Raw genomic sequence first — 26,770 nt, 5'->3', positions numbered from 1 at the left:
GTGCTAAACCTTACATCATCAAAGGGGAATTTTGCCAGTTAGTTCCGCATAATTGACTATACGGCATTCCAGAAGTCCATTAATGCACAGCACATTAACAAAGTACAACTGAGAAAACACATTTGCTTTTCTTTTCTTGCAGTTAAAACATTTTAATACTTTTGGGCAAAGACTTCAATAAACTATTTGTAGTGATCATGCAAATTCATCTTTGAACCAGCGTTTTGAAATGATTCATTTAAATGAACAAATTAAACTAATTCACAGAAATAAAGCAACACACTCTTTTACTGCTAAAGTTCAGATTCCGAAGCATGTTAAAAGATAGTTCACCCAAAAATGAAAATTCTGTCATGAATTACCCACCCTCATGTTGTTCCGAACTTGTATAAATGTATTTGTTTGGTTGAACACAAAGAAAGATATTTGGAAGAATGTTAGCAACTGAGATTTCTGGGGCACCATGTCAAAGGTGCCCCAGAACTGTTTGTTTTTCTAAATTCTTTGACCATTTGACATTTTAATGGTAGTCAATGAAATCTCAGTTGCTAACATTCTTCCAAATATCTTTCTTTGTGTTCAACAGAAAAAATGTTAGCAACTGAGATTTCATTGACTACCATTAAAATGGTTGTCAAAGGTGCGGTGCCCCAGAACTGTTAGTTTTTCTAAATTCTTCAAAATATTTTCTTTTGTGTTCAACAGAACGAAAAACAAATTATACAATACTTTTTTTCTACTATTGTTGTCAATGGTGCCCCAGAAATCTCAGTTGCTAACATTCTTCCAAATATCTTTCTTTGTGTTCAACAGAACAAAGAGATTTATACAGGTTTGGAAAAACTTGAGGTTGAGTAAATAGAATTTTCAATTTTGGGTGGACTATCTGATAACACTCTCATTGTCATAAGTGTAATGATGCCGTCTTTAAGATACTTAACAGGCAATTAAATAGCGCATTAAAATCAATGTGATGTTCACAGTGTTGCTTAATTTTATATTCCATCAATGCAACTATATAGTGAATATTCAACATATTGCCCATCCCTAATAATCCGTTATTTGTTATTCAGGATTACAATGTCATATGAATGTTAGTATGTTTGTTTACATACTCAAGACAGCAGATTTACATTGAGTCAGACATTGACAAATGGTATGTTCACATGTGATACTGTTCTTGTTAATCACACTATAAATAGACAGCTTTGTGACTTCAATTCTACACAAACTGTTTGTCTGATTGTCATTGTGTGTTTAATTTAAGCATGCTTTTGTCATTTGTAACTCTTGTCTGTGTGTCTGTTTGTGCAGATGGCGGTCTCCAAAATGGACCCGGACAGCACAAGAACTCACAAGGTTTGTCATTTGTTTCTCTTTTAGGTTCATTGCTATATACCAAAGCTTCCTAAGAGGCATTAGTCTTGATGTGAAATGTGCGGCAACAATGATGTGTTGGTGGCACAGTTACCAAAGCACAAAGCAAACACAGACACGCCCACTGAAACGATTACATCATCAGCATTATTGTCCTGATTGAACATAAACCCAGTGTATTTGCACAAGGCAACAACCATATGGTTTTCAATCAATAAAAATAAAATAAAAATTAAGACTTTTTGCATTACATTGATATTATTATATTATACAACAAGAGTTGTAGCCGCTAATCTGTCAGTGTAATAAAAATATCTTAGAAAAAATGCAGTGTAAATAAAATAAAATTTTCATTACAGTAATGAGAATAATCATTGAGAATAAGAACAAACTCAAAAGTTGAACACCTGGACACATTATACAGTAGTAATGAAATTGAAGTGCTGACTTGTAATTGAAATGATGTCATAATCTAACAAAGTTCATAATGGTCATAATAAATGTAATTTCTAATCAACCTCTCTACACATTACCTCTTACTCTTTCTTTTGATTGTAAGGTAAAACAATGACATTAGGAGGATATGATCAGTCTGTGCTTGTTTCAGTGTATGTGTAAAGAACAAGGACCTGGCAGGGAATCATGGGTATGTTAGCAGTGATGAAAGGACATCGCGAGTGGATGTAATCTCAGCGAATGCCAGGGGCGGACTGACCAGTAGGACATTCTGTCGAAGTCCAGAACGGCCATTTGTAGTATCGCATATTTTCCCGATGGCCCGTTAATGTATGGGGCTGTAATTGATGCTCAGGCCTGACAGTCGGACGTAACGCAAATGCACGCAACGCGAAGGCATTAGCGCGACGGACACGTATACATGTAATGCAATGACACGTCACCACCCAACACCCCTGCCCCCCCCCCGTCGACAAAAACGGCGGAGAACCGAAAACTCCAGGGCCGTTTTTGCTTCTCAGTCCGCCCCTGGCGAATGCCTTACTGGTGATGTGTGCATCCGTGCTGGGGAAATCCCCGTTTTCATTCTCTTCAGCTCGCCCTGCCAGGGACACATCAACGCACACACAGTCACACAAACACACAAATGCAGCTGTCCTGAGAAACCCTTCCACGTATAGAACTTTTGATCGATTGTGACACAAAGAGATAAAGAAACATTGCATGACAGCTTATCTATGCTAGAGACAAGTCTTGATGAGAAATTGTGAGGTTGGGGGAATTTTCTGTTTTACAGTTTGAAGTTTATAGTGGTGATTGATTAAAAAAAACAGATTGAAACAACTTTATAATACCCACCAAGATGAGCATGTTAACTAGGAAATGCATTCAACTGTTCATGCATGCAGCCGCATTATTTCGAGTGTGTGTGTGCGTACACAGTCAGACGGTGCTTGCATACTGATCGACTGAGTTGTTACTCTGTACTACCGATACTGCAGAAAGACTGGAATGGTGACTTTATTTGTATCAACAGTATCGGTTCCTTATACACCCCGGTCTGTACTGTATATATCTATTTGTGGGAAGCTGGCTTTGCATTGTATGATGTCATTGGCTGTTGGCACTTCTGGTTCTTGTTGTAATGCAATGAAATGTGGTTCCTGTGCGGGCCTCATGCTGACAAAACAGAGCGAGACAGAGAGAGAGGTATAGTGATAAAGGAGAATAGACAGTGGAGAAAGACATTAAACAGGAAGCTGCACAGTAAGGAGATAAGAATACAGAATTGTCAGAGAGAATGAGTCAAATGCAATTGGAGAGGAGAAAGACATGGAGAGGGATAAGAGAGAGAGACTTTCAGAAAGAGAGAGAGAGAAAACAGAAAACTGTATAAAACAATATTTTTCTTTGCTATAACGTGCCCTGATGAATCATGTGATAAAAATGTATACAAAGTCAGCACACCAAAGCTCCAAAAGTATTAAAAGTTTTAATAGACTTTCACAAAACGTGTGACGTTTCGAGCACTGATGAACTGTATCATGCACAATAAGATTAAGGTCATGTTTTTATGTTGTGATTGAAGTAATTATGTTGCTATTTACATAAACTAATTACATTTAAAGTGAAAGTTCACCCAAAAATGAAAATTCTGTCATCATTTACTCATCCTCTTGTTATTTCAAACTTGTATGACTTTCTTTCTTCTGCAGAACACAAAAGAAGATATTTTGAAGAAAGTTGGTAACCGAACAGCACTGACCCCCATTCAATGGTATGGGCACAAAATCAATGCAAGTAAATGGGGGCCAGTTAACAACATTCTTCAAAATATCTTCTTTTGTGTTCTGCGGAAGAAAGTCATACAGGTTTGAAATGACAAGAGGGTGAGTAAATGATGACAGAATTTTTATTTTTGGGTGAACTATCACTTTAATGTTAGCCAATTTCCTTGTTTGACTTACTGAGTGACTTTCTACAGACTTTGTTTATAATTTGTCTAGTGTCATTTTCTTATCATATCTTCTTAACATGATCTTCATTCATCATGTCAAGTTGAACGGCCAAAGAGAAATATAATAAAGAAACTCTACTGTCACTCGACTGGTCAGTAGGATATCTGCCAGACCCGTAGTGTTATCTCATCTTCAAATCAGCATGATTCAGAAGTGATATACTTATTGTTGCGTCAGACGCATTAAAGTTTCATGTACACAATGTACAAACCCACAAAATTAGTTTTGAATTTGATTTCCCATCTCAGGGCTCTAGATTAACTTTTTGCACTGGGTGCACCCAAATTTTTGACCGCATCGCATTTAACACCGCAGTTTTACCAGTTCACTTTTTTTTTTAAATCGCTGTCCATATAGGCAAAATTGACTTGTAAATGATTAACTAACAATCTGGTCAACATAAAGTTCTTTATTTGAAGCACAATTCTACAAGAAAGGTAACTTACTGAAAAAGTGTTGGTGCTTAAAGTGCTTCACTGAACTGAAATATAAACTTAAAACATCTCAAGATAAATGGACATAACCTGGGAGGTTGATGGCTCCGTGTCAGAGCATTGCTTAAGATTTTCGGACCGATCAGGCCTTAACTTAACATTATTCACGAAAAAGTTGTCAATCATTCTTTTCATCTTCTCTCATCATCCGCGCTACGTCCACTCTGTTTAACTGACGGGCCTATAGGCTCCTCCCCTCTCGGTCTGACTGCAGCACAGCATTTTCACACGTACACACCAGAGGTTGCGCTAGACTTTTTTATTGTCCGTCATTTTGACTGACAGGCTCGTAAAAAATCCGCCATAACCTATTATTACCCGTCTCTATGGTGCAAGGTGGCGTTAGGTGGTAATTAGTATGTTCGTGACGTCATCACGCTGTACGTCTCGGAACTTGTATTTTAATACAACTGAATGCCCAATAAAGCCGTTGTTTATATTCATCTATATATTTAATGTTTATGTACATATGTGATTCGATCTGGTGCAAATTTATATATTACAGTTTATGATACCATATCCAAGCCCTTTCCAAATCAGTTTTTATTTTGCTCATACCTTGTGTATGTAACAAAAGTTATGGCTGAGGTCGGCTGAAGCGCTAGGATTTTCTGGAACGGAATTTGTATGAAAACGGGTTTAAAGTTAAGTGATGAAAATAAAAGCACAACAGTCCAGTATCACAAGGAAAAGTCACTTTATAGTGGTAAAAGACTTACTCTAATAACAATTTAATAAAAAAACATTTCCTAGTGTTGAAGTCTATAAAAATACTGTACAAAACCGTTTGAATTAAATGAAAGTAAGGAAAATGGTGCAGGGCACTTAAAGAACGAGAGCTCTGCCATTATCTCTACACACGGAAACTCGCAAACATTACGGACAACAACAACTAATAAGCAGTGAAGCAAGTTTTACGTTGTTTATCATGTGCATAGTGTCTGGACTTTTGATCATCCCTTGTATGTTTTGCGATCGGATAACTCCCGGTGCTGCAGACGGGGAGCTCTGTCGTCTCACGAAAACATTGTATAAAACTTTGCATGCCGTAGTTTACACAGGACTGGCGGGAAATGTGCATTGATACACCTTCATTCTTCATGTTATGTGGTTTACTTTGATAGGTGAACTGTCTTTCCCTCGTCCCAGCGCGACATCTTACGGGTTTTCCCAGATCGCATCACATATGTCTAGTCAATAACAATGACATGTGAAAACACGCACGTCCCTTCGCGAGCATATCACGCTCTAATGAAGGGAAACGGGGAGTTACAAATTGCCCTCATTGTAATCCGTCAAAATGACAGACGGACGGCCTTCAGATTTTTCCGTCACTGGTAAAAAAAATCTGTCAATGACAGAGAATTTTCGGTTAATGTACACACACGTACAGGAAAATCTGGACCACGGCCAAACAGAGGGGGCCGCCCTTCACTATCTCTGATTGGTTTAGACCACGACATGGGCCTAATGTGTGTCTGTTGTTGAATCACAGGGAGACTTTCAGAGTCGCGGAGACTTTTTTTCTCCCTCGAACGGCTGGTCGCACCGTTGCGACCTCAGATTTTCTTTAGTTGCACCATTGAGAAATAAGGTAATAATGTACTTTATTGTCCAGCCTTAGCTGAAAATTGGTCTTTGGTCTCGCTGTACAATCAATGATACAAATTAACAACACAGCATCACAATACATAACAATACAATAGCATCACACCTCACATAATAAATACACAGCATCCACCTCACATAATAAATTAATTAAAAATGTAAAACATTCACATCCTAACCCTTATTTAAGGTGCATCTTGCAAGCTGTAGACTGTATTGCACTTGACTCTGCAAGTGGGTTCTTGGCAATATTCCCATTCTAATGCTCTTTCACATCATTTGATCATCATTTGATGAATAATTGCTGTCAGGATCAATAAAACTTTTCATCAAATATCTCTCTCTCAAAGGAATGCTTGTTTATCGTCATTTTCATTAATTGCAGACAGAGAAAATGGAGTTTTGTAAATAAGCTACATTCTATAATAACCTCATTTGCATAGAAAGGACCCTTGTTTGCTTTTGCAATGGCTTGACATAATGGCATTTAAATGCTCACTGCGGCACGTTTAGTTGCGACAGATCTCGGGTTGTTTGAGGATTAGATGCACCTAAATGCCGTATGAAAAATTGCCAATTTATTGAATTTGCCCCTCAGTGCTCTAGAGGATAACTTGAATCACATAACTGTTTTTCTGCAGTTATCATTGTTGTTTTGCAGAAGCTAAACTACTTCAGTGATATTAAAATAGAAATGAGGTCAGACAGAGAGAATTGTGTGTGTGGGTTGTGAACCCGTTGTGAACCCGTCTAATGGTGGATGCTGCTGTGGAAGAGCAGCTGTGTAGCGAGACTCTTGCTGGTGTCAGAATCAAGAATCCCCTCAGACTCCATCAGCTTTTATAAAACCAACACTGCCTTACCCAGCACTCCTCTGCCCCATAATGCCCCTCTGCCTCTCCACGGATGCAATACAACCCCCTTAAATGCATGATTGTTATTGAACCAGCATTACTGGTTGAATATCTGAGATCAACATCAGTTAGTAGTATCAAGGCTGATCTCACGGGAATATTATGAATTATGAATGCGCGAAACATATGATTGAGGTTGCACATATTCCTACGTATTAGCCATCGTAAAATAATTGTGAATTGCTGTGAGATTATGTTGTAATATATTTGCTTGTTAAATGTTTTAAATGAATAGTTCACCCTAAATGGAATATAATGCTGTACAAAATAAGATATACTGCAGCATTTCCAGTCCATTCTTTTCCACACAATTAATGGGGAATAGCGCTATTGAGCTCCAAAAACAACAAAAAGCACCATAAAAGTTCAACTTTTGGGTCTTATTCCAAGTTTTATGACAAATTGCCAACTCGAGATTGGCATCGCATTTCATGGAAGAAAGAAAAAAAATCATATTTATTCATATTTATTTAGAATACTATTGTGGTAAATTAATGATGACATAATGCTTATTTTGGTTAACCAGCTTTTTTAATGTTTTGTTAATAGTAATGATCTCGACAACAGATCATGTAGGTTTTGTAAAACGCACCATGCACCCTAGAGTCCTGACACACTTCCCCGGGCTATGTTTTTTATTAAAGCTGTATTACTGTGATTAATAAAAGCATGATGTCTGGAGATTAAAACAGGGGCTGGTAAAGAATTACCAAGACAGATTTAACCTTTACAGGTCTTTCTAAAAATATTTTTTTTATCTTTTAATCTTTTAATATGGCCTTTGTGATTTAGCTCTGTGAATAAATAAAGCCATAGATCGACACTAAAGAGACTCATACAGTGCTAACTCGATATTAACAAGCGCTCTTTACCTTCATTTCTCGCTCCTCATGACAGTAGAGGTGAATGACCTTCCACTCAGAATGTAATTACAAGTCACGCTTAATTGGCCTCTTTAGGGCCCCTTGATATGTTAATGTATGACACGCTTATTTGCATGATTGCTCCCCATTTCCCTTTTGATGGAAGGTAGCAAAGTGACAACTGTGGGCTATTTTAATGTTTCATGTGATGTTCATTTTCTTACTTTTGTTGCTTTGAATTAGGGATGCACCGATATGTACATTTTTGGCCAATAACGATAACCGATAATTCTTTAACATTGTAAGCCGATAACCAATATATTGGCCGATATACAGTATCTAAATATTAATATAAAATTCCCTAAGACTGAAACAAAAGGCAAAAAGTGGTCAACTGCTTTTATTTGAAAACATTCACTGCAGAAAACAAGGTAACCATTAGTTCTCTTTTTTCCCTTGAAAATCATGTACCATGCCTAATTTACACTAGTTAAAGATTTTTTAACTTTTAAACTTTTCGGGATATAATGTTTATTTAATAAACAAATAAAATATGTTCTTCCAGAGCAACTCAGAAAGGTGTTCTCAATAGTCACAAGTCTAACAGGTCTCAAGACAGAAAGCATTCAGACAGCAGTCGGATTCAAACAATATGCTTTTGTTCCTATAATTTACACGTTCATAAATACTGTATCTACATACTGTACCTACATCAACAATGTTTTGCTAATAGCAGTAAGTGAATGATCTCAACAGAAACACAGTACTGTACTGTATTTTAACTGTGACCACGCAGCGTGCAGCTGAAGAAGTATAACCAGAGGAAATGATTTATCGGCTATAATATATCGGCTTAAATTGTATTATATTATATTTTATTTTATCTACAGATAACATTAAAAATGATAATTTATCGACCGATACCGATACGGCCTATAATCTATGGTGCATCCCTACTTTGAACCGGTTATGTATTCAAGACACACATGAGCTGCTCTCATAGGTCCTGTGCGAAACCTTCCAGTGTTCTCAGAGGAGGGATTGGGGCTTTTTAACAAGCTTCTATCCAGCATAAGAAAGTTTCCCTTTAATTGTCAAGGAAAAAGAAAGCCTTTTAGTTTTCACTCCGCAGGTTAAAACAAAATCGCTGTGTTACCCGAGTTTCTTGGTTGATTCGCTTTTTTTTGTGGTTCTTTGAAGGTCGTGTGACCGCAGTGGTTGCTTTCTTGCTGTGATGCTTATCTTTTTAGTGTATGTTGCATTAGTAAAATTCTCTTTGGTTTGCTCTTTTTCTCAGTAACACTGCAAGGGTAATACCGATGGTTTAATGCAGGGATGCAGAACAAGCCTTTAGTGTCATTATAATGGCTTGTGGTTTCTGTTGCCTGGAAGAGCTGTACTGTATGATTAAGCTAATAATTTTTTTTAACCTTTTGATAATATTCAGTATAAATCAATGTGTTTAATTATGTATTATGTATTTTGAGCACAACAATAATTATATGTAGGTTGATATTAAAAGTATTTTATAAAAACCATACCTACATTTTATAGGGTTATATGTTTTCTGGGATGTGGAAAATGCGGACAGAATCGCGGAATCCAGGCATAAAAACGGAATTTGCTGTATAGCGCAGAATGGCACGGAATCTGGCAAATGTATATCTGCTTGTTTTGAGTGTCTATGAGTGAAAGAGTGGCAAACACCCTTTGCGGCTACCCGTAACACACACATTTTACCACACCACCCCCCTTGAATTTTTTTATAATTCGACCACTAAGTAGTAAATAAGTGAAGTCGAACTATTAGTGAACTATTAGTGAGGCCAGCAGGGGGTGCTCACCCTGTGGTCTGTGTGGGTCCTAATGCCCCGGTATAGTGACGGGGACACTATACTGTAAAAAAGCACCGTCCTTCGGATGAGACTTTAAACTAAATAAAAACTAAATAAAAAACAGATAATGTACTAGTAAGATACTGGTTTATTAACTTGGTTGTACATTATACCCTGTTTTAACCAATTTCCTGAATAGCTCAAAGTATCTACGGTTTTTTAATATAGTTTATAAGTGAATACTATAGTATACTGAAGTATTTGTTGGCAAAATATTAATATTGTATAGTAAAAGACAGAAAACACAGAATCCAGAAAAAGGAAAAAAACATAATTGGGAAAAAAATAAAATGGAATTTGGGAAAAAATACAACTGACTTCATAGGGCCCTAATTTTACTTAAAAATACGGAACTTCTGAATGAGAGTTTTCAATCAATTTAGACAATAGACAAATCAATTGAAGTTTATTGCTGTTTTAAATCATTACACTATTAAAAGTAATCTCGTATGTGCAAGTAAAACTCGTCTACTGCAATCATAATATGCAAGTAATTTAATAAAATCATTGCAAAACCAACACTGTTACTTAATTTTTAGGAAGCAAAATAATTCCACATATATAGTTATTATTTAATATTCTGTGACTGGCCACATGTTGGCCTTTGTTCAGTCTCTTCCTCTCTATGGCTCGATGGTTTATAGTGGACCGGACTAGAGAGCTCATTGCTGTGGTGGAAATACGACAGAAGTGTGTTTTCATGTTTGTCATAAGTGGAAAAACCCTGATAGGATCTAAAGGAAATAGTGGTTGGGTTCTGTGAAGTTCTGTGACACTTTATTCTCACTGTATGAACATCCATTGTCTTTCTTCTGTTTTGAATGACATTATGGTATTCAAATCTTTTTTTAATGAAAAACATCAGAGCTAGATATGATGTACTGTTACCTTACACTGTGAAAATCCAAACCGGAATATTACATTTAAAATATAAGTCGCTTTGGAGGTGGAAATGACACCTCATTTGCAATTTTCTCTAAATATGCCATCGCTTCAAAATAGACGCTGAAAGTTTACTAGAACATGGTAATGAATACACGGACAGGAACGTTACCTTAAAAAGCTCTGTGAGGTTGAACCGATACTTCAGTTGAAGGATGCTAAATAAGGTCTTAAAGGACCAAACACTTTAATTTGGGCAAGCACTACTCACATTTTTTTCAGAACTTTGAAAACCACATTGTTGAATCAGTTGTCAAAAAACAAAATAAGCATGTTTAATATTAAAGTAGTGCAGTTGCAATGTGTTTTTTAGGATCCATTCAAAGAGTAACATCGGTTTTGCTTTGTGTGTTCCAGATGATGAAGAGGCGCTCAACTCCATAATGAAGGACCTGGCAGCTTTACGCTTCTGCTACCAGCTTAAGACCAACAACAGTAACAAGCCCAAGAGCAGATCCCAGGCCTACAGACAGGTAAATAAAACAGTTACTAGACTGTCAGGAATTTGGAGTGAGAACCCATATGCAGACAGCAGTTGCAAAATACTTTATTTAAATAAAAAGCCCACGAGGGGGCAAGCAGAAAATAAACACAACTCACTTCTTTGGGGACAAGGCAGGAACAAGGTGGACTAGGATACGGGAAAGAGTCAAAACGAACCAGCACAGGACTGAAGACAAGCCATAAATAGGGGAAACTAACAAGGGATAATTACACTGGGCAGGTGAGGGGAATGAAACGCTAATGGGAAGATTATGGAAACAAGGGGGCGGGGCCAAGAGAGAGCACATGGCGCAAAGTGACAACAAAGGCCATGTGCTTCCACACAAAACACAACAAGCACAAGAGACATGGTACTGTCACAACCCTGTCCACAAAACTAGAAAACTCCTGACAAGGAGGACAGGATCATGACACTAAAAAATGTAACTGTAAAATAATGGTAAATTACTGGCAGCACAGACGCCAGTATTCTACTGTTATTCTACGGTATGAATACTGTGAAGTTGCTTTACAGCTTTTTACTGCAAATATGGAAACCAGTATTTTACAGTATTTTTTTATTTTACAGTAAAATACTGGCAGCAGAGACGCCAGTAATCTTCTGTAATTCTACTGTATGTATACTGTGAAACTTTTTACTGTAACAATGAAAAACAGTATTTTCCGTACATTTTTTATTTTAAGCAGAGATGCCAACAAATTCTGTTAATACTTTGAAATTACTTTTTAGCCATATTCTGTTAAAAAATATGAAGTTTTTCTGTAATTATTTGAATTTACAAAACACTCTAAAATATGGTGAGGTAAAAACAATCCAATTTGAGTAATTTTAGCAACACTCTTCTTCAAAAAGGATCCCCAAAATAGGTTAGAAAATAAAATCACACAGTAAATTACTGCAGTAAAAACACAGGCAACAGAAATAGGCAAATAATGTGAACATTTATTTATAAGCAAGATCATCCAAAAAAAAAGAGTATAAGCAATGTAAACATTTGTATGTGAGTAAGAAGTGCAGAAAAGAATACAAATTCAAATTCGGTTACATATGGTTAAAGGAAATAAAAAGTTTAATTATCAGTAATGTCTAGACTTAAATCAGCCTTAATAAACACTGAATTGTGAGAATACAGTGAATCGGCATGATTTTGTGATATTTGCAAAACCAAGTGGCAAACGTAAAGAGACAAAAAAATGTAATCACGAAATATGGAGATATGAGGTTTTAGAAGGACAGCAGCGGTATGTTCATTTGTATTCCAACTGTTGGGTTTGTCCGTATTTGACCCAACATTGGGTTGTAAATAACCCGGTATTTCTTAGAGTGCATTGAAAGAAAAATCTGTGAACTATTTGGCTTCAATTGATGTTTTGCCTTATCGTCCAGTTTTACCTTACACTTGACATGAAATAATCCTGTTGCTGTACTATACTGCCTTAAACAGGATACAGCTGAGAGAGAGACCACAAAAAACACTCAACATCCGGACCTTCTGTACAACATATAAGACCCTGTATTTTTGTGGCTTGTGTTCATTGCCTACATTCTCATTACAATGTTGTCACTCCACACAGGACACAAGTCCGTCCTGAAGATAATTGGTTGGCACGCATTCTGTACTCACACACAGACACACAGTTTCTCTCAGTCTCGTACACACAGCTTGATGTTTTTGACTCACTCTTAGTTGTTTTTTCCTCATATTTTCACCTCTTTTTCTTTCAGACACATACAGTACACAGCAGCATGAACTCTACCGACGAGAGTTCATTTAAAAACAACACAACAACATTCCCCCCAAATTCTCCCCATGTCAGTCTTGACATGTAAACGTATGTGCATCATGTACAGGTGCACATTAAATGCATAAATTTGCAATATTTTCATTATTTCAGCATCTCCTGCTGCATTCATAATGGACATGGCATAACAATGGCAACCATATCAATTTTAACAGTTTTTCAGCAGTGAGAGGTGATGTGTTGTCTTGAGGGAGACTTTGCAGTTAATGCTTATACAATATCAAACAGTGAAATGGGAGCAAAATGTCTGAGTCTTCTTTTTTTATCGATGTGTTGTTAATAATCATTTCGTCTGTTTATGAACGCGATCGTGTCCTCTCACAAACTTTCAAAACATAAAAAATATATACGTATACAACATATACTGATTCACTTCGAACAGAACTTTATTTTGTTGTGTTTTGTCCCCTGACAGGATTTGCGGGTGAAGCTGGAGCATGAACAAGAGAAACGGTGAGTCGGAACGCTCTCATTATTCCTACAACTCTCCCGTCCCTCATCTCATTCCTCTTGTCTCATCCCGCCTCTCGTTACACCATTTCTAAGATCTCTCGACACGGCGAAGAACGGAAAATATGCCAAGCTGCCCAAAAGATCCAGAACGTTCCTAAAGAGTTGAGTTAAAGACTCTCTGGTACTGTTTGGCAGACAGAGATTGAGAAAAAAAGAGTTTGAGCTCAATGACACACCCAGTTATTAATTTACAATGTCCTGTAGGTCATCCGTACACCCACACACTGAACATGTCATTTTTCCCATCTCACGACTGCCAAGTGCCAAGACGCTAGCCTTTGCAAAGTATATCCATATGTGCTTTTAGCTAGCCTAACATCTTTTCTTGCTGAGGTACTAATGCCGGCATTTCCCCTCATATGAAGCCAGTGTTTCAGCATAGAAAGAATTTGTAGACATCATTGATGCATTCGGAACAAAATTGTTTACAGGCGGAAAGTGAATTGTCCATTGAAAAGGAAAACACAAGATCTCTTCAGTATCTCAATTGTTTCTCCTGGACCAGAAAGCCCCAGAGCATCCTGGGAGAAGTCAAGGTGTGAAAAAGCCTTGCTGGGTTATGTCATGTCACGTCGCAGGAAGTTGGTGATGCATTAGAGGTGACAGACAGCTGGCTATACGGCTGTTACAGCTCTAACTGGCTGTGGTGAAGGAGGCACAGAAATGTTGTTTTTAACCCTCTTCTGTTCTGCCTTCACATTAAGCAAAGTCAGTAAATAAAGGAAAATGCCAGAGGAAAATTTTATTGTTTAGAGGTTGCTCTTTCATAGCTCAGGATATTTGACAGGGTTCTCAGTTGTTTTATTGAAGTATCAACTTGGTCTCAAATGGTCTAAAAATTAAAATTTGAAACAAATGAAACTGTTAAATCATGCTGTAAAATAAAAATAGTAAAATATGGGTATTATTTATCTTCAGCAGTCATATTGACCTATATTGCAGACTTGACAATCTGAGCTCAGTTTGTGCCATAGTTGAAACATTTGTGAGATTTCTGGGTCTTTTTCTCAAGAGAAATGTGTGAGACACAGTAGACTTAAGGGCCGGGTATACTTGACTTTCCACGTCCGTGTCCGTCTCGTGCAAAAACGTGTGCACACAGCTTCTTGAGCATACTCAAGTGCGGATTAGCGCTGATAGACAAATTCGACACATGTGTAGTACGTCACCGAGTGGACTCGGCCGATTCGACATGTTCTGTCCGCGCGGTCTCAAAAAATGGACTGCATGCTGATGGGGTGTGCGGACGACCGCGGACCCTCCTGATGACGAAAATGAACGCGGACGCCCGGACTATACTTTGGTCTTACAGCAACAGTTTCCATTTGCTCTACATTTACTCTCATCAATGTCTAGGTGAAATAACTGACATGTTAAAGAGATTTCACCTGTGATTTTTTTATGGGCTGGTAAATTAGAAAAACTTAAATAAGTCCATATAGACGCCTTTCCTGTTAGTAAACATTGTGATGCGTTTTTGTGGGTGGAGCTTAGCTGGAGGCAGAAAGATCCCTCTGACCACATTACTAATGCTAGGGAGCACGTTTTGTTTGCTTGCTTTTTGAGAATGCCTCGAAAAAAATTTGATTAAACTTTAACATGTAATGTCACTCACTGTCTAGCACCGCAATTGTTTTTTTTTTAAAGTTGACTTTAACGCAAGGAATCTGGCCGACCTGTACGCGCTCAGACTTTGTAATAGTTGTAACATGCAACTTACAAAACTGTAATTTTTTGACAAAACTATAAATGGGTTTCAGTACTCATTTACAAAATATTACAGCAGTACCACGATACAGTGGTGATGTAAAATGTAATACCATAATATTTATATACATGTATATGATGTATATTGTTTGATTATCTTTTTAATGTACCATGGTTGTACACTCCAAGAATACCATGGAATTTTCCTGAAAATACCACGATACCTTATTTTAGTGCTTTTGAAGGTTTTGTTTGTGTGATAGAAAGTTATGAAACCTACTTGCATTAAAAGCTCAATAGGCATTAGTTAGCATAACAAGTTGGACACTGTGGAAAGCGTCTTCCTCTGGCAGCCGCTGAATCACTGAGAGTAGCATGTGCCTCGGCAGGCGCAGAGAGACGCAGCCAAACTCAGATGATTATCTGTGCACGCTGAGGAAGGAAAGTCATCTCGCTCCTTACATCCTCTGTTCTCTCCAGTCTTCCGCTATGAGTTTTGTCCATCCCTATCACCCTCATCGTCCAATGTAAACAGAGACATCTCTCAGAACTCAGATCATTTTGTAACACTGATCGCAGCTCTCACTGTCAACAAAATTGTTTATCTCACATCAGTCAGAAAGCTTGACATGCTAGCTTGCATTTAGCCATGAATAATGTCCCAGCTGCTTTCCCAAAAATGCTTTTCAGATAAGAAGCCAGTAAAATAGGAGGCCGGATTTAGCCAACAGGAAGGATACTGATTGGCAAACGGTCACAAATTGTTTGTTAAGGTTTGTGGAGGATCACAGATATGTGTGTGTTTGTTTGTGGGCCAGTAGTTGGCCAGAATTCTTTGTGTTAAAGCAGAGCCAAACTTTCGAGAAGGAGAGGAAAACGTGCGTCCTGCTAATTCCAGATCTGCTCCCCTTTTTTCCCTCTTTCCACTCAGGAAGCACTCCTTCTTCCTTTGTGATGTGGACCCTGGTGTTGGAACAGTGGTCCGCTCCGGTTGATTTGGCCAAGCACACGCTTGTATACTTTACACTCTTAAACTCGCCATGTTGCCAAGCATAAAATATACACACTTAAATGTTGTATGCTGTAATCTCATTAGAAACTATAGAAAGTTAGTTTGAGTTCTAATGTGTTCTTAAACTAATTTCATTATCGCGAAGCTACTGAAAAATAAAAATATATATTTTCCATTTTTATTTTCCATGGGGATCTTTCCTCTCTTGCTTTAGCAATTATCTCAATTTTAGAATAGGGCACCATGCACATAGTATACAGTACCGAGTTTACATTCATTTGCATATAGACCTGTAGTTCTCACAGACATATTGACCATCCCTTTATTACGAAAGAATGTCAAAAGAATATTGCCTTCAATGTACTTTAAATCTGGAGGTGCCCAAAAGTTGGTTTAGTTTAAGTCTTTGTGGTGTTTTTCTTCAGAATCATCCCGTTCCAGAGACCACTGAAGTTTAAAGATCTACTTCAGAAGGTGACGGAGGCTTTTGGGCAGCAAATGGACCTTTACTACACTGATAATGAGGTACTGAATTGATCATAGTAACTTAGCATTGCTGACAGGTGGAAAACTTGTAACTCCAAAATCGCAACTTTGCAGAAAATGGTTAAAAAACACTGTACAATCATAGAAAATTATAGAGGCCACTACAAAAAACTTTTTCAGTTTTTTTAATGTACTTTTTATAGGTGTGTGCTTAAGTTTCATTCTGTGAACTAGTAACACATTTTTTCTCAATTGAAAATATTGTTGTTTTTTGGCATTTATTTGCAGAGTAAAATAAATAATGACGAAATAAGACATTATTTTCACAACAGGTCATTGTCATATCATTCCTGATAGGGATACACGATAAATTAGCGGCCATATCAGTATGGGCCTATAAATGGTGATTTTAAATGTTATTGGTATCGGCCAATAATAAAATTTAGGCCAATATATTACAGCCGATAAATCATATATAATTTCCTCTGGTTATACTTCTTCAGCTGCACGCTGGTCACAGTTAAAATACAGTACAGTACTGTGTTTCTGTCGAGATCATTCACTTACTGCTATTAGCAAAACATTGTTGATGTAGGTACAGTATGTAAATACAGTATTTATGAACGTGTAAATTATAGGAACAAAAGCATATTGTTTGAATCCGACTGCTGTCTGAATGCTTTCTGTCTTGAGACCTGTTAGACTTGTGACTATTGAGAACACCTTTCTGGGTTGCTCTGGAAGAACATATTTTATTTGTTTATTAAATAAAAACTATACCAAAAAAGTTTGAAGGTTAAAGAATCATTTACTAGGCTTGTACCAACTATTAGGCTTGGTACATGATTTTCAGGGGAAAAAAGAGAACGAATGGTTACCTTGTTTTCTGCAGTGAATGTTTTCAAATAAAAGCAGTTGTCCACTTTTTGCCTTTTGTTTCAGTCTTAGGAAATTTTATATTAATATTTAGAGCCTGTATATTGGCCAATATATTGGTTATTGACTTCCAATGTTAAAGAATTATCATTATCAGCCAAAATTGACCTATCTGTGCATCCTTAATTCCTGAGGTTTGTTTCTGTTGAAATTCAACAGACTGGACTGGAATTGTCCCAATACATTAAATGCAAAGCTAGAGTGGTCTGTTTTTTCAGCAGCTGTACTTTTAAAAACATTAAACACTGTGTTTTCAAATTTGAAAAGCTCTTTTTAATACTTTTCGAGGTTGAATTTAAACCCACAGACAAACATGAATGGCGACCAATATTAATAAAAAGTTGAACATTTTATAAAAAAAATCTTGATACATGGAGACACAAAGTTACACCGCGGGTCCCCTTGCATGGAATTTACCATGTTGTTTCTACAGTAGCCCAAAACGGACAAACTTTTCTACAGAGTGCTTTTCGTAAATACGTTATGTCCTTCGGCAAAGAAGTGAAAACATGCCGAAATCTTACTTTCTGTGTTAGTTGCCATAGTGCTTCCATGGTCCTTTCGTTGGTTGCAATTCACAACCTCACCACTAGATGCCGCTAAAATATCTACATTGCTCCTTTAAATATCACAATTTTGTCTACACTGTATTTAATAAAAATAGAGCATTACTTTAAATGTCATTGTAGTTTCTAGATGTGATCATCATTATTTTGGCAATTGTTCACCTTTGTCTCTAAATGCCACATTGGTGTCAGTCAATAAAAATACCCACATTGGTATACCACAGTCCACCACTTCTACTTACTCATAATAACCAGGAAAGTTTCTATATATGGCTTTAGGTTTGAAATGACCATTTAAGGATCTGTACATGTACCGCTTCTTGTTTCTTTAATTGTGTGAATGTATGACATATTGTGTTGACAATGCGCTTCTGGTCTCAGATGTTGCTGGCTTTGAAGTGTCAGGAGGATTTGGACCGAGCAGTTCAGGCTTTGAGCTCCAGCACTGGAATGAACAACCTGCTGAGAGTGATTCTCAAAACACCTCCCAACAACCACGTGAGTCCAAGCCAAAACAAAGACAAGCCACCCAAGCTAAATTCAAAACCAGCCAAAACCAAATCTAAAGCGAGGCCTAAACACTCGCAGGGAACTTGAAATAGTTCTCAAACCACAAGTTCCCTTAACCCCATCCTTTATATCCTGTTTGTTATTTTACCCCAGTAGCTCCAGTTAAAATGCCAAATTCTTGCTAACTTTAACTACAGCGTCTGCCAAATATCATGCAAACGTTTTCTACATCTAGCAAAACTCATATATGTTCACCCTCCCAGTTTCTTCAGGTAAGCGGCCAAGACAGGCAGAGCGAGATGAGGGCATCCAGGTCGCTGGGAGATCTCAAAGCCTCCGTTCTCAAAGGCTCTGAAAGAGTGCGCAAACACTCCACAGGTGCGTCACGCGGGCTCGCATGCACACGCCCCCTCCTGACACGACAATGGGTTTATCATCGCCTCTGTTTGCACTGTCCTCATAAGGACCGGCGAATTGGATCAAAGAGCGTGGTGATGTCACAGTTGGTAGAGAGAGGCTGGAAAAATCATTTTGAAATGATCCTTTAGTGTGACATGCAGAATATTTCTCTGTTCAGAATGGACATTTACAATGAAGTGTAAATATAATCACACATTTTAGAGTTGGCACTCGGTTACATGTTTATCGCGTTTTCTTTTTAGTTCTGTGCGGTTGCTGTGAAGTGACATCATTTCTTAGAGAGTGAGACACTTGTGGAACTAGTTTCAAGATGAATACATCTAATGTTAAAAAGCGTTCTGCTCTATCAGCAGTGAAGAGCGTACACACAGGCATCTCTTTCAACACACTTCCTCACTAATGACCGGTTTGTTTTATTTTTGGTCATATGGTCTCGAGAAAAACAAATGCAGAATGGTAAAGTTGTCATTAGGTGTGGGTCTGATTATTTACATTTCAGCAGCCAGTAAACCGCAGACCCTGAACAAACGGAGCACACATAGCGACAACCATTTCAACGTGATAGAGCTCAACAGTGCACAATCTCACGTTTTCACACCATGTCTCTGTTTTCACACCTGAGAACAAGAAATGGTTGATTGCACAATTCTGTTTTTTTTCTGAATGATAGAGGCTGAGAGTCAAGAATGTGTTAGACAGATTTCAGTATGTGAGTTAGCATTTGTCTTTCTAGCAGGGTGAAGGAGAAGCGTTTTCCTTTATTGCCCACATGAAATGTTTTCCTTTATCATTAGTTTATCACATTTTATTAACATAAACCTTAGCAAAGGAAATATATTTTTGCATAAAAAAGGTTAATATGAGTACTACATACACATACAGTATTAAGGTTTACAGCACAAAGCTACTTCATTTATAGAAACCAATATTTAAAAAAACAGCCTTATTAAATAATGATTGCATGTGTTTTCACATTATTACATAATGTACCCATCAAGTACCCATCACCCTGTTCCATTTAGTTGTTTCTGTATACATGGTAGAATGTGTCCTGTGTGTGAACACCCTCTAATCTGTCCCGAGTGTTCAGAGTGGTTGCTGGCTTGACTGAAAGTCACCCTTTACGGTGTTGACAGACATAGCTTAGTGCTGACTGTCAGAACTAAATGTACAGCCGAAAATGACAACATAACCAATCACCAAATTAAAACCGAGGGCATTTTGGCACAAACACATATGTCACTGGATTTTAGTCATTGTGAAATGTTGTAAATAATGACTCGGGTCACCATTAGTGATATAATGTGTTTTATTTTAAAGGCCAGAGATTGTGACTTTTAGTGCCATAAACCTTAATTAAGTGGGCAAAAATGAAATGTTACAAAAGTGTGCAACATGGGACATTGCCTGAAATACCTTAAAACCCACTTACATAAAACAAATGATTCATTTCACACATTCACTTCACATCCTCTTCGTGTCTCTCTCTACATTTCGATTTTTTACATTCCTCGCGCGTTTTCTGCTCCACCCCACCTGTTCTTGTCGTATATCCTTTTAATACATTAGGTGTGTAATTTCTTCAGAACTGCCTGGGCCGGATATAAAAGCATGCCTTGATAGTTCACACAAAAATGAAAATTCCATCATCATTTACTCACCCTCTTGTCATTTCAAACCTGTATGACTTTCATTCTAAGGCAGAACACAAAAGAAGATATTTTGAAGAATGTTGTTAACCAGCCCCCATTCACTTGCATTGGTTTTGTGTCTAAACAATAGAAGTGAATGTTTGCCGGCGCTGTTCAGTTACCAACTTTCTTCAAAATATCTTCTTTTGTGTTCTGCGGAGAAAAAAAGTCATACAGGTTTGAAATGACATGAGGGTGAGTAAATGATGATGGAATTTTCCTTTTTGGGTGAACTATCCCTTTAAATATGAATGAGACAGTCTTCTTAATCGATTAATGATAGGAGGTGTTTAAAACTGTTATCTCAATAGAATTCTGTTTATTGCGCTGCTAATTGTGCAGAAATTACACACATCATCTATAAATATTATTTCCTTTGTTTTACTCTCCTCTCGGAAATTCGATAATTCCCACTTCATTCCGGAAGTAACGTCTGGAATGAGTAACATTAAAAGTATTTAGTAACATTAAAACATGAATGTTACTAATGATTTAGTAGCATTAAAACGTTACAAGCGTCTGCTAACATTACCGTGCCATAAATGATTTCCTGGTTGAAGTGGGAATTATAAAATTTCAGAGAGCATGTGAAGGCAGCATAATTTCTCTCCTTGTTAATCTCTCTCCAGACAGCCGTGTTCTCTCTCCAATTTACACTTCCTCCAACGTTCTGTTTGCCTGTACCTTGCCACACTCATCGTTTACTGTTCCGTCTTTTTTCTTTGGGATCTTCCCCTGCACCGTTATCGGCTGCTCTTGGAAGAATTACTATTCCTGGATGATTTTTTGCATCAGACCAAGCGATGTGTCATGCACACGTTTTCCTGTCTGTCTGCAGGCTCCCTGAACACGGGCCGCACCTCTCCTCCTCCAGGCAGTGTACCAGAAGAACAGCAGCAGATCGCGCGGCAGGGGTCCTACACCAGCATCCACAGCGAGGGAGAGTTTATCCCAGAAACACTCGATTCAAACGTAAGATCTGCTGTCAGTATTACATTTATCTTCAGTTACACCAGGGCTTTTCACACCATAATATAAGATAAAGCATATGACTGAGGTATGCCACCTCTTATTTATTTTATTTTTTCTTGCTTGTGTTAAATATATGTTAGGGAGACATTAAAAGTTAAACCAACCCTGTATTTTGGGTTAACATTTTTTAAAGGCTGGTTAAAGGCCACTTTTAAGACTAAGTTAAGAAACATTTTGCAGTTGTAATAAATTCATAAATATAGAATAAGAATGGCAAACCAGGTTTTACAAATAAACAGTGTGAAGTCTCGAAACACGATTTTCCTGGTATTAAAAACTAATGCCGGGTTTATACTACACAATATTTTAATTTTCTCAGATTAAACTATGCTGTTTTAAATGGCACGCATTACGTCATTGAGAAAACGGAACTAGCGTATAACTTCCAGAAACAAATGCGTAGACAAATAAAGGCAAGTGAAGCGGAAACATCATAAAGGCACGAGTATGTCACTTAGCAGCACGTCTCTCTTTTGTTTCGCTCTCTGTGCTCCTATTGGTCATCACAGAAATGTGATGGAATCAGTTGTGGATGACCAACATGCTGGTCTTTTTGTGAGGATGTTGTGAGGAGTCAGAGACACAGTGTCGGTTGTTGTCAGCCGTGAAACACTATGGACAGTTTCATTGGACTTGCCTGGCCTGAAGTTAACTTCCGGTCTGTGTTTGCTCATAATATAACAATTTATTTGAGATTTAATTTATATTAATATTTTATTGTATATTAATAGTATTGAATTAAATTAAAAACTACTTAACAGTTATTGATTCATTGCAGAGGTCTACCGGGAGTTAAGTTTGGGCCACATAACGTTTGTTTATGTTGTTGCCCCTAAAACCGTCTACACAAAATAGTTATTTACGAATCACCACAACCCTATATAAACAGATTGGTCCTGTATTGTGTATTCTGAACCCAGCATAAAATAAAATAAAATAAAAGATGAATCATGGAACAAGATAACCCTGGATTACTTTCCCCCAAGGTTAAGAATCACCATGTGCACCAAAATTGCAAATGCTCAATATAAAAAGGAGTTTTATAGTCTCTTGTGTTGTTTTGTATGGTGATTTGTATAAAATGATCTTGTGCAATTGGTCACTTTACAACAGGGAAAGGAAAGCTTGAACATATTACTGGTATTGGCTCATGGAAAATCTTACGTCAGTCGTGTAGTGGGCTAAGGTTCAGATGTGCTGTAATGCAATGCAATGCAGCGAGCTGATGTCATTTCTTTTTTTTGTCTGTAGATATTGGAGCCGTTTGGGAGTGCAGATGGGTCACTTTCCAGCAGTTGTCAATCATTGGATCAAGCGCTGGACAGGTGAGCGGATCACCTTATTATAAATGTGTGTGTGTTACTTTGTCGTTGCACAAATCTGCACATTGACATAAAATACGACGTGAAAATCTTAGAAAAATTGCAGCTTCAGCCATTAATGAGCATTTTGTAATAATTATGGGCATAGGAGATGTCTGATAAATGTGCCAGCTGCCCAGAAAGGAAACGGAATCAGGTCGCCATACAGGCCAACCAGGAAGCCCCTGATGTCACCATGGCGACAGTTTGCTTATCTGGACGCCTGGATTCCAGGGCTATCGCTGGACGCCTCTGCTCGGCTTGGCTCAGAGAGCGAGATTGAGAGAAAGAGTGGCTTGATCTCGCCGATCTATTCTGCTATCTGTTGCCTCGCCAGTATTGTTATAAAAAGAGTAATAATGCAGTGCGAAGAGGATGAGAGAAAAAAAAGAGGGGAGACAAATAGAGGGAAAGAGTGAGAAAGACAGAAATCCATGTTTAAGAGAGAGAGCGGGAATGAAACAGGGAAGCCATGCTACCTGCACAAGTCCTATCTGGCTTTTAGCCCTCAGAACAATGGCAGGAAACAAGTGCATGGAAATTTCCCCCTCTCTGCGGGTGTGTGTGTGCCTGTTATCCGGGGTCTCGCCGAACCCCCCGCTCGGTGCTGACGTCACCGTCGGAGAGGAATAAAAGGGTCTGGGCAGTAACATTCACTCCTGCACGGCAGACGCTCTTTATATCTCATTAACTCGTGATGTTTTTCTATCATTGACGTTACCTGTGAGGGTTTGTGCACATAAGCTTATTATCTCCTGTAGAACGTCAACATCAAATGAGGTCCTTTTTACTAAGAAAAACTTGTTTTTTTATCTGCTGAGCTTGCAGATTGCTAATGGGACTGCAAAATGTCCACTGGTTGCACACTTCAGATTTTCAGTAAATTCAGTATGACATCTGGTATGTTGTATCTTGTATCATGAACATTCATAAATGTTAAAACATAAACTGCGTTTTGCATACCAGCTAGCAAGGTTTTTAGTGGGAGGGTTAGAGATAACTTTTAATAATCAAATTTTCAGTGAATAAAATCTAATCCGGCCCTATATCTTTTCACCTTAAATATGATAATATATGTTTCTACTTTAAGAAATGTCACATTTGGGCAGTAAAATGTGTTTTGGGTAGTCATTTTCTTTTTCTTTTATTTGTATTATTAAACACGATGATGAGTGAGCAAATTAATGAATATATACAATAATTAAATATATATAATAAATAAATTACATTTTCTAAATTGTTTAAATCAAATCCAGCCCTAAATCTTTTTCTTTTTAAATATGCTAATGTCACATTTGGTTATTTATTTATTTTTTATTTGATGATGGGTGAGAAAATAAATATTTACAGTAAATAAATATCAATAGTAAAAATAATACATATAAATAATACATAAAGTCTGTTTTCTAAATAAATTACAAAAAATTAGGGCTGTCAAACGATTGATCTCATCCGGAATAAAAGTTTGTGTTCACATAATATATGTCTGTGTACTGTGCATATTAATTTTGTATTTATACACACAAAAACATACACATAAATGTTAATATATACAGTATTTAGGAAAATTTAGATGTATTTATTTATATTTACTTATAATTGAATACATGTTTATTAATTTGTATATTTTTCTTAAAGCGGCCCTAATACTTGCGGTTTCTGCCAATCTTATATTAATCTTGAGTACCTATAGAGTAGTATTGCATACTTCGTATCTTCGAAGAGTATTTTGTTTGATCATGTTTATTAAAGATAGATACAGCTGTACGATTTTTTTCGAAAGCATACGGCGCGTGCGGGGGGGAGGGGTAGGCTGAACTAAAGCACGTGCGCACCCATTGCCAACAAAACACAGACATCAGTTTCACTCACCGCATGCGGTTCATGTCCAGCATCTTTTAGCGCTGGGACGGCTTCATATATCAGTTTCAAACAATCTCCAAATCCAGCGTTATATCCATCGTTTATATAACATTCATCACCCAAATGCAGTGAACAAACAAACACCTGAACTTCGCGAACGTATGCTCTCTCTCTCTCTCTCCTGCACACAAGTGAAAGTGACGTCTGCACATGCTCCTTCTCCTGCTCTCCTTGCTGCCGCGTGGGTGTGCCGTGTGCTTTTCCGGGAGAATTGTCCAATAAGGGACTAAGAAAAATTGTTACGAAACAGTTTTATATGTTCGGAAAAAACTTTCCGAAACCTGTACGATCGCTGGGGGAGTGTATCGAGCACAGAAATACTACATAATACACCCAACTCGTTTTTTGACAAGTTGACCATGTTAAGCATGAGAAGACAGCACGTTTAACATTGTAAAGAAGTCAGAATGCATGACACACCACCCCTTTAAATATATTCATGTATGTGTATGTGTTTATAAAACAAAATTAATATGCACAGTACACAGACATATATTATGTAAACAAACGTTTATTCCGGATGCGATAAATCGCGATTAATCGTTTGACTGCCCTACAAAAAATATAAACAAAATTAGGTGACTTAACTGTCCAAATAGATGTTGGCTCCACTCTATACTGCAGATTTGACTGACACTTACAGTATCCATTGTCATTTTCAAAAGACATACAGAATCCTCTTAAACATCCAGATGTTAGCATGTCAGGTCAGGTATCGGGTAGAGACAATTGGCCTCTGTCCTCAGCAAAAGGACAGGTGGCAGGCGGACCTGTTGTCCGTTAGAGTCTGTTGGCACATTGGGGACTAAACAGTGTTGGAATGTAGGCCAGGCAGACCTCACCACCGCGCACAAGGGAATAACAAGCAAAAATAACCTGTCATCTCTCCTCCCCTTTCCTCTTTTCCAGCCCGCCGTTCTCCCAGAACAACAGGGACAACAATTACCTGAATCTCAACTATGAATACAAAGGTGAGATGTGCAAGTGAATATGGATCTCTGTCCGGGCTGTGGGGATGTTTTAATGGTCTCTGCTCCATTAATAAGACTTGATATTTGATGGAAGTCTGTGTGACAGGAGCAAAAGGGCTTCTTTTAGGGGGTCGACTATGGCTTCTTTGTGTTCTTAGTAGGTAATCACATCCAAACCAGACTAAAGAATTGCAGCCCTGCTGATTGAGGTATAGGAGCGGCATTCTGTAAGTGAGGCTCCGTTCCAACAACTATTGAGCTACCTTGAAGTGTACTATCTGCATAAGCAGTTCACTTCTAAGGTTGCATCCTAACTAGAGTGATTGATTTGGGACGCTCGACATTTGCAGCAACTTTTTTTTACTGAGATTGTAGTAGTGCATTCTGGGATTACCTTCTTTGGTAAAGGTGCACGCAATGCAGTAGTACCGAATGTGGACTTTGTAAAATCGTAGAATGAAGAAAAATTCCATAACTGTAAGCCATATGTTTTTAAACAAGTTTTTTCTTGTTTAAAAGCTACAGTCCATAACTTTTACCTTAAAATCGGCATCTTTATTGGAAAAATATTGCAGGTTACTTGAGAACATACTATTCTCATTGTGTGTTGAAGTAAAATGATGTCGAACTGACATTTCCTGCAAAAACATAACCGACAGCCGAACTTATAAATCATTATTGTAAGCATTATTGTAATTGTTCATATATTACCAATATTAAGTTAAGGATTGCAGTTTTAAGCAACGAAATTTGAGAAAAATAAATTCT

General features: G+C 37.6%; 1 protein-coding gene across 1 annotated transcript in view; it reads left to right on the top strand.

Moving 5' to 3' along the window:
- Positions 1-26,770, top strand: part of map3k22 (mitogen-activated protein kinase kinase kinase 22) — a 54,262-nt gene that overhangs the window by 13,095 nt on the left and 14,397 nt on the right. Inside the window, exons 3-11 of the mRNA XM_057322663.1 lie at positions 1,315-1,359; positions 10,925-11,040; positions 13,290-13,327; positions 16,532-16,631; positions 18,476-18,592; positions 18,868-18,982; positions 21,554-21,687; positions 22,999-23,072; positions 25,941-26,002. Of these exons, the coding sequence (XP_057178646.1) occupies positions 1,315-1,359; positions 10,925-11,040; positions 13,290-13,327; positions 16,532-16,631; positions 18,476-18,592; positions 18,868-18,982; positions 21,554-21,687; positions 22,999-23,072; positions 25,941-26,002 (801 nt within the window). The remainder of the gene's footprint in view (positions 1-1,314; positions 1,360-10,924; positions 11,041-13,289; positions 13,328-16,531; positions 16,632-18,475; positions 18,593-18,867; positions 18,983-21,553; positions 21,688-22,998; positions 23,073-25,940; positions 26,003-26,770) is intronic.

This window comes from Triplophysa rosa, linkage group LG23, assembly GCF_024868665.1.
Source record: "Triplophysa rosa linkage group LG23, Trosa_1v2, whole genome shotgun sequence".
NCBI lineage: Eukaryota > Metazoa > Chordata > Actinopteri > Cypriniformes > Nemacheilidae > Triplophysa > Triplophysa rosa.
Note: the sequence above shows the minus strand (reverse complement) of the source record. Positions and strands in the feature narration are given on the sequence as shown.